This window comes from Tachyglossus aculeatus, chromosome 13 (genome assembly GCF_015852505.1).
Source record: "Tachyglossus aculeatus isolate mTacAcu1 chromosome 13, mTacAcu1.pri, whole genome shotgun sequence".
NCBI classification, from domain to species: domain Eukaryota; kingdom Metazoa; phylum Chordata; class Mammalia; order Monotremata; family Tachyglossidae; genus Tachyglossus; species Tachyglossus aculeatus.
In genome coordinates, this window is record NC_052078.1 from 24,440,835 (window position 1) to 24,453,489 (window position 12,655).

Here is a 12,655-nt window from a genome sequence, read left to right on the forward strand (position 1 = left end):
TGACAATTAAATGCTTACAATTATACGCTTGTCAATTATAAGAAGCAGAGTGGCTCCACGGAAAAGCCCGGGCTTGGGAGTCAGAGGTCATGGGTTCAAATCCCGGCTCCGCCAATTGTCAGCTGTGTGACTTTGGGCAAGTCACTTAACTTCTCTGAACCTCAGTTCCCTCACCTGTAAAATGGGGGTGAAGACTGTGAGCCCCACGTGGGACCACCTGATCACCTTGTAACCTCCCCAGCACTTAGAACAGTGCTTTGCGCATAGAAAGCGCTTAATAAATGCCATTATTATTGTTATTATCAGGAGGGAGACAACTCTACAGATGAAACTAAACACGGTAAGGCGATTATAGAGAGAGGGTGAGGGTGTGCTGATTTGAGTTGCTTCTCTCGAAGAGTTTAAAAATCTTGGTGAGCTGAGTTCCAGATATAGTCAGCCTCTCAGCTCCCCCGTGAGTCTCTGAGGTCGGTCCGTCCTGACCCCCAAAGACCTGAAGCCGGAGAACTCGGAGGATTCGGTGTTTTCATGCCCTTGGTTTGTAATCCTAGAAATCTTCTCACTTGCTTTCAATCTTCTGCTCCATTTTTCAAATCTTATTATATCTCTGGCTTTTCACAGTTAGATGACTCTCGAGATTTATTTGCAAAACACCAACGATTTGTCTCTCTATAATTGCCATACCGTGTTTAGTTTCATCTGCAGAATTGTCTCCCTCCTGATGGTAACTTTGCTGTGCCTGCTCCCTTCGCAGAAGTTACCTAGAAAGACGTTTGGCCCTAAAAGGAGACCTTAATTCCCACGGAAATGTCATGAATTAAGCATTTTTTCCATTTCTGTAGGAACAGAATAAGGTACTGATTGACTCCCCAAACCAGTTTATCTGAATAGTTTATTTTCAGATAAACATTTCCAAGTTCTCCTCCTCTATTTTATCATTCTTTGCAAACTTTTAGGCTCCCGAGACCCCTCATTCTCATTTTTGAGTTCTCCACAAATATTCATTCATTCATTGTCGTATTTATCGAGTGCTTACTGTGTGCAGAGCACTGTACTAAGCGCTTGGGAAGTCCAAGTCGGTAACATATAGAGACGGTCCCTACCCAACAACGGGCTTACTGTCTAGAAGGGGGGATAGAAATATCTCCACCGGAAATCTGGATCTCGTATTCCCTGTTTCACCGACGAGAAAGCCGACAACTAGAGATGGTCTCAGCCTGACGCCCCAACTCGAAGGGGCGGAGGAAAGTCGACTTCCAAAGTGCTCAATTCCCAGTTCTAGGTTGGGTTTGTTAGTGCCCAGCCTGGCTGCCACCCCCGAGGGCCATCCCCGAAGAGGGTGACCGGTCCCTTGGGCCTTCTCACATCCTGCATGGGGCTCTCGTCTAAATTAGCGCGGTCGAAATCCACCCAGAGTCGTCTTAGTCGGCCACAGGCCGCTCTTCCTGTAGAGCAAAATGGCTTCTCCCTGAAGTCCTGGGCCGTGTCAGAACTCCTTGTCCGTAGTGACAAAGTTTCATCATTTTGAATGCGATGGGAGATTTTAACATTCAGCGGGGGTGCGGCTGGAGAGACCCCCGTAGTCCCGTAATGCCTTCCCCACTGAACCAGGGCAACATTTCTTTGCAAATAACCGCCAGAGAGGGTCATAGGACCTGGAATTTTCCTGACTTTAAAAGGGCAGGCTGTCCGGGACTGGAAAATTTGGATGTGAAGCGAGAGGACAGAATCTGTCTGAGTGCCAGGGACAATGGATAGTTCCTTGTTGGGCGTAGGAGCGGTTTTTGGTATTCAGAGATATTAATAGAATAATGATGGCATAATGAATAGAAAAGCAACGTATTGCAGCGGATGTTAAGTGTGTCCTCTGAAAATCTAAACCTGCTCCCCTGTGTCCTGCCAGAGGGGTAATAATAATAGCTTGGGCACAGTAATAATAATAATAATGGCATTTGTTAAGATCATGATAATAATAATGGCATTTGTTAAGCGCTTACTATGTGTGAAGCACTGTTCTAAGCGCTGGGGGGATACAAGGTGAACAGGTTGTCCCACGTGGGGCTCACAGTCTTAATCCCCATTTTACAGATGAGGTAACTGAGGCTCAGAGAAGTGACTTGCCCAAGGTCACACAGCAGACATGTGGTGGAGCCAGGGTTCGAACCCACGACCTCTGACTCCCAAACCCGTGTTCTTTCCACTGAGTCACGCTGCTTCCCAGTAGAGAAAGGGATCTAACTCTCCTCCATCTTCGTCCAACCCATAACTCTGTCAAGTGTTCTGGATATCATAGAAATGGAGGCAGATAAAGGGTAGCGTCCAGGGATATCCCAGGAGCACCAGAGTTACATCATCGAGGCCACGGGGTGCCACCCAAATAGCCTGGGGTTTCCGAAGAGCATCCAGGTGATCGGGACTCAGTCTCCCCTGGAGTGTTCCTCTGGCCCCCTCCTCTTCAGGCCCTGTTTTTTTTTTTTGATGGCATTTATTAAGCACTTACTATGTGCAAAGCACTGTTCTAAGCGCTGGGGAGGTGACAAGGTGATCAGGTGGTCCCACAGGGGGGCTCACAGTCTTCATCCCCATTTTCCAGATGAGGTAACTGAGGCCCAGAGAAGTGAAGTGATTTGCCCAAAGTCACCCAGCTGACAATTGGCAGAGCGAGGATTCGAACCCATGACCTCTAACTCGAAAGCCCGGGCTCTTTCCACTGAGCCACGCTGCTTCTCTGCGCTGGTTCCTTCCCTCCTCTTATCCCACCTCCCCACCCAGTCTGAAGAACCCCGGGGAGGGATTGAGGTGAGGGTAATAATAAGAATTGTTAAGCGCTTACTATGTGCCAAACGCTGTACTAAGCGCTGGGGTAGATACAAGTGGTTGTGTCCCTACAGTGCTCACGGTCCAAGGGAGACTGGGCATTTATTCCCCATTTTCCAGTTGAGGAAACTGAGCAGAGAGAAGTTAAGTGACTTACCCAAAGTCACAAACAGGCAGCGTGGCTTCCTGGAAAAGAGCCCAGGCTTGGGAGTCAGAGGACGTGGGTTCTAATCCCGGCTCCGCCGCTTGTCTGCTGGGTGACCTTGGGCAAGTCACTTCACTTCTGTGCCTCAGTTACCTCATCTGAAAAATGAGGATTAAAAGTGCGAGCCCCACGTGGGACAACCTGATTACCCCGTATCTCCCCCAGTGCTTAGAACAGTGCTTGGCGAGTAGTAAGCGCTTAACATATATTATTATTATTATTATTATTATTATTATTATTAAAAGAGAACGGTCTTGGGAGTCAGAGGGTGTGGGTTCCAATTCCGGCTCTGCCGCTTGTCTGCTGGGTGACCTTGGGGAAGTCACTTCACTTCTGTGCCTCAGTTACCTCATCTGGAAAATGGGGATTAAAAGTGCGAGCCCCACGTGGGACAACCTGATTAACCTGTATCTCCCCCAGTGCTTAGAACAGTGCGTGGCACATAGTAAGTGCTTAACATATACCAACATTATTATTATTAAAAGAGCACGGGCTTGAGAGTCAGGGGGCGTGGGTTCTAATTCCGACTCCGCCGCTTGTCTACAGTGGGACCTTGGGCAATTCACTTCACTTCTCTGTGCCGCAGTCACCTCATCTGGAAAATGGGGATTGAAAGTGTGAGCCCCACGTGGAACAACTTGATCACCTTGTACCCCCCCCAGCGCTTAGAACAGTGCTCTGCACATAGTAAGCGCTTAACAAATGCCATTATTACTATCATTATTATTATCATTATTATTATTACCCCATATCGCCCCCAGTGCTTAGAACAGTGCTTGGCACATAATAAGCGCTTAACAAATACCCTCATTATTATTATTATCCCAGATTCTCGGGCATTGAGACCCAGGTCCTCTCCACTGATACAGCACCTGAGGGTTTGGCTAGTGAATGTATCGTTCTTTTCCCTTCAAGCGCTTAGTACAGTGCCTTGCACAGAGTAGGCGCTCCACAAATACGATTGAATGACCGAACAAATGAATGAAGGGCCTGATCCGGTGCTAAGCACAGTGTATCAGAGACCGACTGAATGCAAAACTGGCCCCCTGGCCCCCCAGATCCCGGCGGTCTCCTTGGCCCCGCCGGAGCCCCGTCACCCAAAGCACGAAGCGGTGTCACCCCTGCCACCCTCTAGGTCAGCACGTCCCCAAGGTAGCCACCGAAAAAGAACTCCGTCATCACCAGGCAGATCACTTTGGAGCTTCGCTCAGAACTGTTTGTTCAGTCCGGAACTATAAATGATTTAAAGGACGTCCGTTATTTCTGCAGGCCTGTGAGGGGAAGCATCAGGACGTGGTACAGGGGACCAGTTTCTCAGGCTCTTCACACCCTCCCCTAAATAATACCCCTAAATAATAATGGCAGCGTCCTCTCAGATTACTCACTGTCCCACAATCAATCAATCAATCAATCAATCATATTTATTGAGCGCTTACTGTGTGCAGAGCACTGTACTAAGCACTTGGGAAGTACAAGTTGGCAACATATAGAGACAGTCCCTACCCAACAGTGGGCTCACAGTCTAAAAGGAGGAGACAGAGAACAAAACCAAACATACTAACAAAATAAAATAAATAGAATAGATATGTACAAGTAAAATAAATAAATAAATAGAGAAATAAATATGTACAAACATATATATATATATATGTGTGTGTATATATATATATATATATATATATATATATATATATATATATATATATACATATATACACAGGTGCTGTGGGGAAGGGAAGGAGGTAAGATAAGATTTTCTCTCTCCGATCTATAGTTTCCCGTCCCCCGCTGCATCCAGAGATAATGCCCGGCTTTCAGAGCGTTTTCCACTTTCTTTGCTTTAATGAACAATTTCTCTTATTTATGCTAAACACAGCCTGATTCTTCAATCTTCTGCCCCTCTTTGACATGCAGAACTCTCTTTGACTTTGAATTGCGGAAGAGGGGCCAAGAGGAAAATAATGACTGCCTAGAAGCGGGTCTGGGATGAGAATATTTTGAATTTAAAACCCGGTCAATCGATGAATAATAATAATAATGATGATGATGATGATGGCATTTGTTAAGCGCTTACTATGTGCAAAGCACCATTCCAAGCGCTGGGGGGGATACAAGGTGATCAGTTCGCCCCACGTGGGGCTCACGATCTTCATCCCCATTTTACAGATGAGGTCACTGAGGCTCAGAGAAGTTAAGTGCCTTGCCCAAGGTCACACAGCAGACATGTGGCAGAGCCAGGATTCGAACCCATGACCTCTGACTCCCAAGCCCCGGCTCTTTCCACTGAGCCACGCAACTGTGTTTATTGAGCGCTTACTGTGTATAGGGCACTGTACTGAGCTCTGGAGAGTACAACCCAACAATATAATAGAAACATTCCCTGCCCACAACGAGCTTATAGTCTGGAGGGGAAGACAAGCATTAATATAAATTAATAAATTACAGATATGTTCATCAGTGCTGTGGGGCTGGGGTTGGAGCGGTGAATGAAGGGAGCAAGTTAGAAACAGGAGTGGGAAAAGAGGAAAGGAGGGCTTAGGGAAGGCCTCATTTATGTACACTTCTGTAAGTGATATACAAACCTGTAATTTATTTATTTTTATTAATGTTTGCCTCCCCCAGACTGTAAGCTCGCTGTGGGCAGGGAATGCATCTGTTTATTGTTGTGTTGTACCCTCCCAAGCGCTTAGTCCGGTGGTCTGCACACAGTAAGCGCTCAATAAATACGACTGAATGAGTAAATGAGTGAATGGAAGGTCTTTCGGAGGAGACGTGCTTTCAAAAAGCCTTTGAAGGAGGGGAAAGTCGGATATGTCCAGGGAGGGCATTCCAGACCAGAGGCAGGATGTGGGCAATAGGCAAGCGGTGAGATGGACAAAATCGAGGGACACTTGGTTGGCTTTAGAGGAGTGAAGTGTTCGGGCTGGGTTGCTGTACGAGACGAGCATTGTGAGATGAGAGGGCAAGGTGATTGAGGGCTTTAAAGCCGATGGTGAGGAGATTTTGTTCGACGCGGACGTGGATGGGCAGCAACTGGAGGTTCTTGAGGAGTGGGGAAAGCTGGACTGCACGTTTTTGTAGGAAAACGATCCAGGCAGCAGAGTGAAATATGGACTGGAGTGGGGAGGGACAGGAGGTTGGGGGGAGGTCGACAGAGTAATCAAGGCGGCATAGGAAAAGTGATTAGATTAATAAGTACCTGTATACATGTTTGTACAGACTTAACACTCTATTTATTTTACTTGTACATATTTACTATTCTATTTCTTTTGTTAATGATGTGCATGTAGCTTTAATTCTATTTGTTCTGATGACTTGACACCCCTCCACATGTTTTGTTTTGTTGTCTGTCTCCCCCTTCTAGACTGGGAGCCTGTTGTCGGGTCGGGACCGCCTCTATATGTTGCCAACTTGTACCTCCCAAGCGCTTAGTACAGTGCTCTGCACACAGTAAGCGCTCAGTAAATACGATTGAATGCATTAATGTGGAGGCAGTTTGGATGGAGGGGAAGGGGTGTCTTTTAGCAATGTTGTAAAGGTTGAATGAGAGAGCAGAGTCAAAGATAACCCCAAGGTGACAGATTTGTGAGACAGGAAGGATGCTGGTTTTCGTGGCTCAGTGGAAAGAGCCCGGGCTTTGGAGTCGGAGGTCATGGGTTCAAATCCTGGCTCCGCCAATTGTCAGCTGTGTGACTTTGGGCAACTCACTTCACTTCTCTGTGCCTCAGTGACCTCATCTGTAAAATGGGGGTGAAGACTGTGAGCCCCCTGTGGGACAATCTGATCACCTTGTAACCTCCCCAGCGCTTAGAACAGTGCTTTGCACGTAGTAAGCGCTTAATAAATGCCATCATTATTATCATTATTATTATTATTATTATCATTACAGTGATGGGAAAGGCAGGGGGGAGGAAAGAAAAGTAATTCTGTTTTGGCCGTGTTAAGTTTTTAATGTCAGCGGGACGTCCAAGTAGAGATGTCTTGAAGGTAGGAGGAAATGTGAAGCTGCAGAGAGGGAAGAGATCAGGGCTGGAGACGTAGATTTGGGGAATCATCCGGGTAGAGGTCCTAGTTGAAGCCACGGGAGTGAAAGAGTTCTTCAAGGGAGTCGGTGTAGATGGAGAATAGAACTGAACCTTGAGGGACCCCCACAGTTAGGGGGTGGGAGGCAGAGGAGGAGACCGCGAAGGAGACTGAGAATCAGTGGCCAGAGAGCTAGGAGGAGACCCAGGGGAGGACAATGTTAGGGAAGCTGAGGTTGGATAATGTTTCCAGGAGAAGGGGGAGGTCGACAGGGTCAAAAGCAGCTGAGCGGTCGGGGAGGATTAGGATGGAATAGAGGTCGTTGGATTTGGCAAGAAGGAGGTCTTCTCTCCTTCTCCAGCCCAGCCCGCCCCCTCTGCTCCTCTGCCACTAACCTCCTCACTGTACCTCGTTCTCTCCCATCCCGCCGTCGACCCCTGGCCCGCGTCCTCTCCCCAGCCCGGAATGCCCTCCCTCCACACATCCGCCAAGCTAGCCCTCTTCCTCCCTTCAAAGCCCTACTGAGAGCTCACCTCCTCCAGGAGACCTTCCCCGACTGAGCCCCCTCTTTCCTCTCCTCCTCCCCGTCCTACTCCTTCCCCTCCCCACAGCACCTGTATAGATCTTTGTCCAGATTTATCACTCTGTTTTACTTGTACATATTTACTATTCCATTTCTTTTTTTAATGATGTGCATTTAGCTTTAATTCTATTTGTTCTGACGACTTGACACCCGTCCACATGTTCCGTTTTGTTGTCTGTCTCCCCCTTCTAGACTGTGAGCCCGTTGTCGGGTCGGGACCGTCTCTATATGTTGCCAACTTGTACTTCCCAAGCGCTTAGTCCAGTGCTCTGCACACAGTAAGCGCTCAATAAATATGATTGAATGAATGAATGAATGTCCAAAACAGAACTCCTTATCTTCCCATCCATCCTTGCCCTGCCTTTTCCATCACTGTAGACAGCACCACCATCCTTCCTGCCTCACAAGCCCATAAACGTGGCGTTATCCTTGACTCCTCTCTCTCGTTCCACCCACATATCAGATCCGTCTCTAAATCCTGTCGGTCCCACCTTCACAACATGGCTAAAATCCCCCCTTTCCTCTCCATCCAAACCGCTACACGTTAATACAATCGCTCATCTTACCCTGCCTGGATTACTGCATCAGCCTCCTGCCTCTCCCAACTCCGGGCCATGCTTCTTCACTCTGCTGCCTGGATCCGTTTTTCTACAAAAACGTTCAGGACATGTCACCCCACTCCTCAGAAAACTCCAGCGGGTACCCGTCCGCCTCCGCATCAAACAAAAACTCCTCACCTTGCCACCTTGCCCCCTCCTATCTCACCTCACCACTCTCTTCCTACAACCCAGCCCTTACTCTCTACTTCTCTAATGCTGACCTTCTCACTATACCTCGATCGCATCTCCCCCCCTTAGACTCTAGGCTCGTTGTGGGCAGGGAATGTGTCCGTTTATTGTTTTGTACTCTCCCAAGCGCTTAATACACTGCTCTGCACACAGTAAGCGCTTGAGAAATGCGACTGAATGAATGAATGGATGAATGAAGGAGTGAGCGTGAGGCAACTCACCCAAGGAGTTTGGCTAGGAATGGGAGGAGGGAGATGGAGTGATAACTGGAAGGAGTCTTGGGGTCAAGGGAGGGTTTTGGGTTTTTTTTTTTTAGGATGGGGAGACACGAGCATGTTTGAAAGCAGTGGGGAAGAAGCCACCGGAGAGTGAACTGTGGAAGATGACGGTTAGAGAGGGGAAAAGCGTTTTGAGAAGGTGAGAAGGGGTGGGATCCTATGAGCAGGTAGAGGGGGTGGATTTTGAGAGACGGCAGGAGATCTCTTGAGATGCTACTAGAAAGGATGGGAAAATTGAAGAAGGGGCGGGAGGAGGGAGGGACCGGAGAGGAGTTTTAAGCAGCGTGGCTTAGTGGAAAGAGCCCGGGGTTGGGAGTCAGAGGTCGTGGGTTTTAATCCCGCCTCCGCCACTTGTCAGCTGTGTGACTTGGGGCAAGTCACTTCACTTCTCTGGGCCTCAGTTACCTCATCTGTAAAATGGGGATGGAGACCGTGAGCCCCACGTGGGACAACCTGATAGCCTCGTGTCTATCCCAGCGCTTAGAACAGTGCTCGGCGCACAGTAAGAGCTTAACAGATACCATCATCATTATTATTATTATTTTAGTGAGATCACGCCTGATAGTTTTGATGGTTTCAGTGAAGTAGGTATCCAGGTCACTCGGGGCGATGGAGGGGGAAGGCGGGAGAAGACGGGGGGTTGAGGAGGAAATTAAATATCTTAGATCCGCTCCGATCTGGCTTCCGTCTTCTATACTCCACCGAAACTGCCCTCTCAAAGGTCACCAATGACCTCCTTCTTGCCAAATCCAACGGCTCCTACTCTATCCTTATCCTCCTCGACCTCTCAGCTGCCTTCAACACTGTGAACCACCCCCTTCTCGACACGCTATCCAACCTCGGCTTCACAGACTCCATCCTCTCCTGGTTCTCCTCTCATCTCTCCGGCAGTTCGTTCTCAGTCTCCTTCGTGGGCTCCTCCTCCCCCTCCCATCCCCTTACTGCAGGAGTTCCTCAAGGGTCAGTTCTTGGTTCCCTTCTGTTCTCCATCTATACGCGCTCCCTTGGTGAGCTCATTCGCTCCCACGGCTTCGACTATCATCTCTACGCTACTGACGCCCCAATCTAACATCTCCACCCCGGTTCTCTCTTCCTCCCTCCAGGCTCGTATCTCCTCCTGCCTTCAGGACATCTCCATCTGGATGTCTGCCCGCCACCTAAAACTCAACATGTCCAAGACTGAGCTCCTTCTCTTCCCTCCCAAACCCTATCCTCTCCCTGACTTTCCCGTCCCTGTAGACGGCACTACCATCCTTCTCATCTCACAAGCCCACAACCTTGGTGTCATCCTCGACTCTGCTCTCTTGTTCACCCCACACAGCCAATCCGTCACCAAAACCTGCCGGTCTCACTTCCGAGACATCGCCAATATCCGCCCTTTCCTCTCTGTCCAAACCGCTACTTTGCTGGTTCAATCTCTCATGCTATCCCAACTGCATCAGCCTGCTTTCTAATCTCCCATCCTCCTGTCTCTCCCGGCTTCAGTCTATACTTAACACTGCTGCCCGGATTATCTTTGTACAGAAACGCTCTGGGCATGTCACTCCCCTTCTCAAAAATCTCCAGTGGTTGCCTGTCAACCTACGCATCGAGCAAAAACTCCTCACTCTCGGCTTCAAGGCTGTCCATCACCTCGCCCCCTGCTACCTCACCTCTCTTCTCTCCTTCTCCAGCCCAGCCTGCACCCTCCGCTTCTCTGCCGCTCATCTCCTCACCGGGCCTCATTCTTTCCCATCCCGCCGTCGACCCCCGGCCCGTGTCCTCCCCCTGGCCTGGAATGCCTTCCCTCCGCACATCCGCCAAACTAGCCCTCTTCCTCCCTTCAAAGCCCTACTGAGAGCTCACCTCCTCCAGGAGGCCTTCCCAGACTGAGCCCCCCATTTTTCCTCCCCTCCTCCTTCTCCCCACCCCATTGCCCTCCCCCTTCCCACAGCACTTGTATATATTTCTACATATTTATTACTCTATTTTATTTGTACATACTTACTACATTTATTTTATCAATGATGTGCATATAGCTATAATTCTATTTATTCCGATAGTATTGACACCTGTCTACTTGTTCTGTTTTGTTGTCTGTCTCCCCCTTCTAGACAGTGAGCCCGCTGTTGGGTAGGGACCCTCTCTGTATGTTGCCGATTTGTACTTCCCAAGCTCTCGGTACAGTGCTCTGCACACAGTAAGCGCTCAATAAATAAGATCGAATGAATAAATGAATGGAACAACTGGTGAGGCTGATGGGCACGGAGGTCACTGAGGATAGAGAAATGATTTCGCCAGGCAGGGGAGAGGACGGAGTAAAAAGCCCGCAAATCAAAAACCAAATCGTAAGCAAACTGGTGATGTCCCGAAATGGCCGCTGAAAAGAGAGGAGACTCGGAGAACCACCCTGGTGAGGTGAAAGGGTATCAAGGTGCGTGGGAAGTGTTAAAATAGAGACTGTTCTTCTACCCAGCGCAAGGGACGGTTTCATCCTCCTCCTATCTGTTAACGATCCCCGGATGCGCTGCAAGCAGACAGATTAATAACTAAAGAGTCATAAAGCACCCGACAAAAACAGAACGTCACGCCAGTGTCAAATAATGTGTTTCAACCTGATTGCAGGGTTCGGCTGCTGATAGACGCGGGCCACGAGGACCAAATCCTGATGGCGCAGGACATACATACGAAGCACCGACTGATGAAATACGGAGGTCACGGCTACTCCCACATCCTCACCAACGTGGTTCCGAAAATGCTGATCCGAGGAATAACGGAGAACACGCTGGCTAAGATACTGGTAGAGAACCCTAAACGGTGGCTGACTTTCAAGTAGGAGGAGTGTGGAGGAATTCCCTGCCGGTTTGGGAAGCTTGCAGGGAACGTTCTTATTTGGTTTAATATAGCGGTCATTTCCCACCGAGCTAATTATGATGAAAGCTGCGGGTTGTCAATGAGGACCCCACAGGGCCGATACTCGCCCTTTATATTAGAATAATGGAAGTTAACATCACTCCAACCCGACCCTGGAGTGAGTTATTGACTTTAATTTAATACCACTGATTTTCCTTTCCAAATCCTGAAGTAGCTGTTTACAGGCAACGATTTTAATCCAAGAGTGATAAACTAGACGGGGTCTTTTGAAGATCCATCAACCGCGCTACTTGAGAAAATTTAAAGTGTTGCCAGTTAAATTGCCCCCCTCTGGAGCAACTTGATGTTTCCCGTAATATTGATGGCCCTGTTAATTATCCTGCTGTTCCTTAATTAATGCTCAATAATGAATAGGCTACCTTGATACGGCTTACTCAGAAGGGAGTCTAGGGCCTGAATTTCAGATCCAAAGCATTTCTTCAGAAATGCGCAATAACCAGGTTATCGACTTTATCGGTAATGGAAAAACTGCTTTAAAGGGAAACGGGAAATGCAGACAAAAATGTTCCTTTATAATGAAAAAAATCTTTTGGGGGTTTCACAGGTCAGTTTTGGGCTCGTTCTTAGCTCTGGAATTTGTAGAGGAATGTATGAATAACAGGCATGTTAGCTCTGCTTTATCAAAGGTAATCATAAAAGTCAATACAGTGTTACATGAGAGAGTTTAATGAATTGTTACAAGTCTAACAAAGGCCACCATTTAATGTCTGTCAAGAATTGATGCAAAGAAAGAGAGCGAGCAATGTTTGCCTCGTAAATATTTCCCATTTGGTTTTCTTTCCCTTTTATTTGTATTTTCCTCTAGGCGTAAGCAAGCTCATATTCCGAAGAAAAGGTTATGTCTGTTAGAGATGACAGTCTGAGTTTGAGAGCTTACTCTTTAAGATGTTGAAAGCCTGGGTTTCTCCGTGGTAACAGCGACCTTCTTTTCACACTCGAGTTGAGATCCAGTCTTACCTAAAAATGATTCCTTTGCAGTAAATATGAATAGCAATAAAAACGTTTGCAAGAGAAGTAAAAGTCACACAAATCGTATTTTTGAACACAT

The 12,655-nt window shown here is 47.9% G+C and overlaps 1 protein-coding gene across 3 annotated transcripts in view; it reads left to right on the forward strand.

Moving 5' to 3' along the window:
* The window catches only part of PTER (phosphotriesterase related), a 68,653-nt gene extending 56,032 nt beyond the window's left edge, over positions 1–12,621 (forward strand). For all 3 annotated transcript variants that reach the window (XM_038755799.1, XM_038755797.1, XM_038755798.1), the window contains one exon: positions 11,299–12,621. In XM_038755799.1, coding sequence (XP_038611727.1) covers positions 11,299–11,509 — 211 coding nt within the window. In that variant the 3' untranslated portion in view covers positions 11,510–12,621. The remainder of the gene's footprint in view (positions 1–11,298) is intronic.
* Positions 12,622–12,655: the final 34 nt, after the last annotated feature.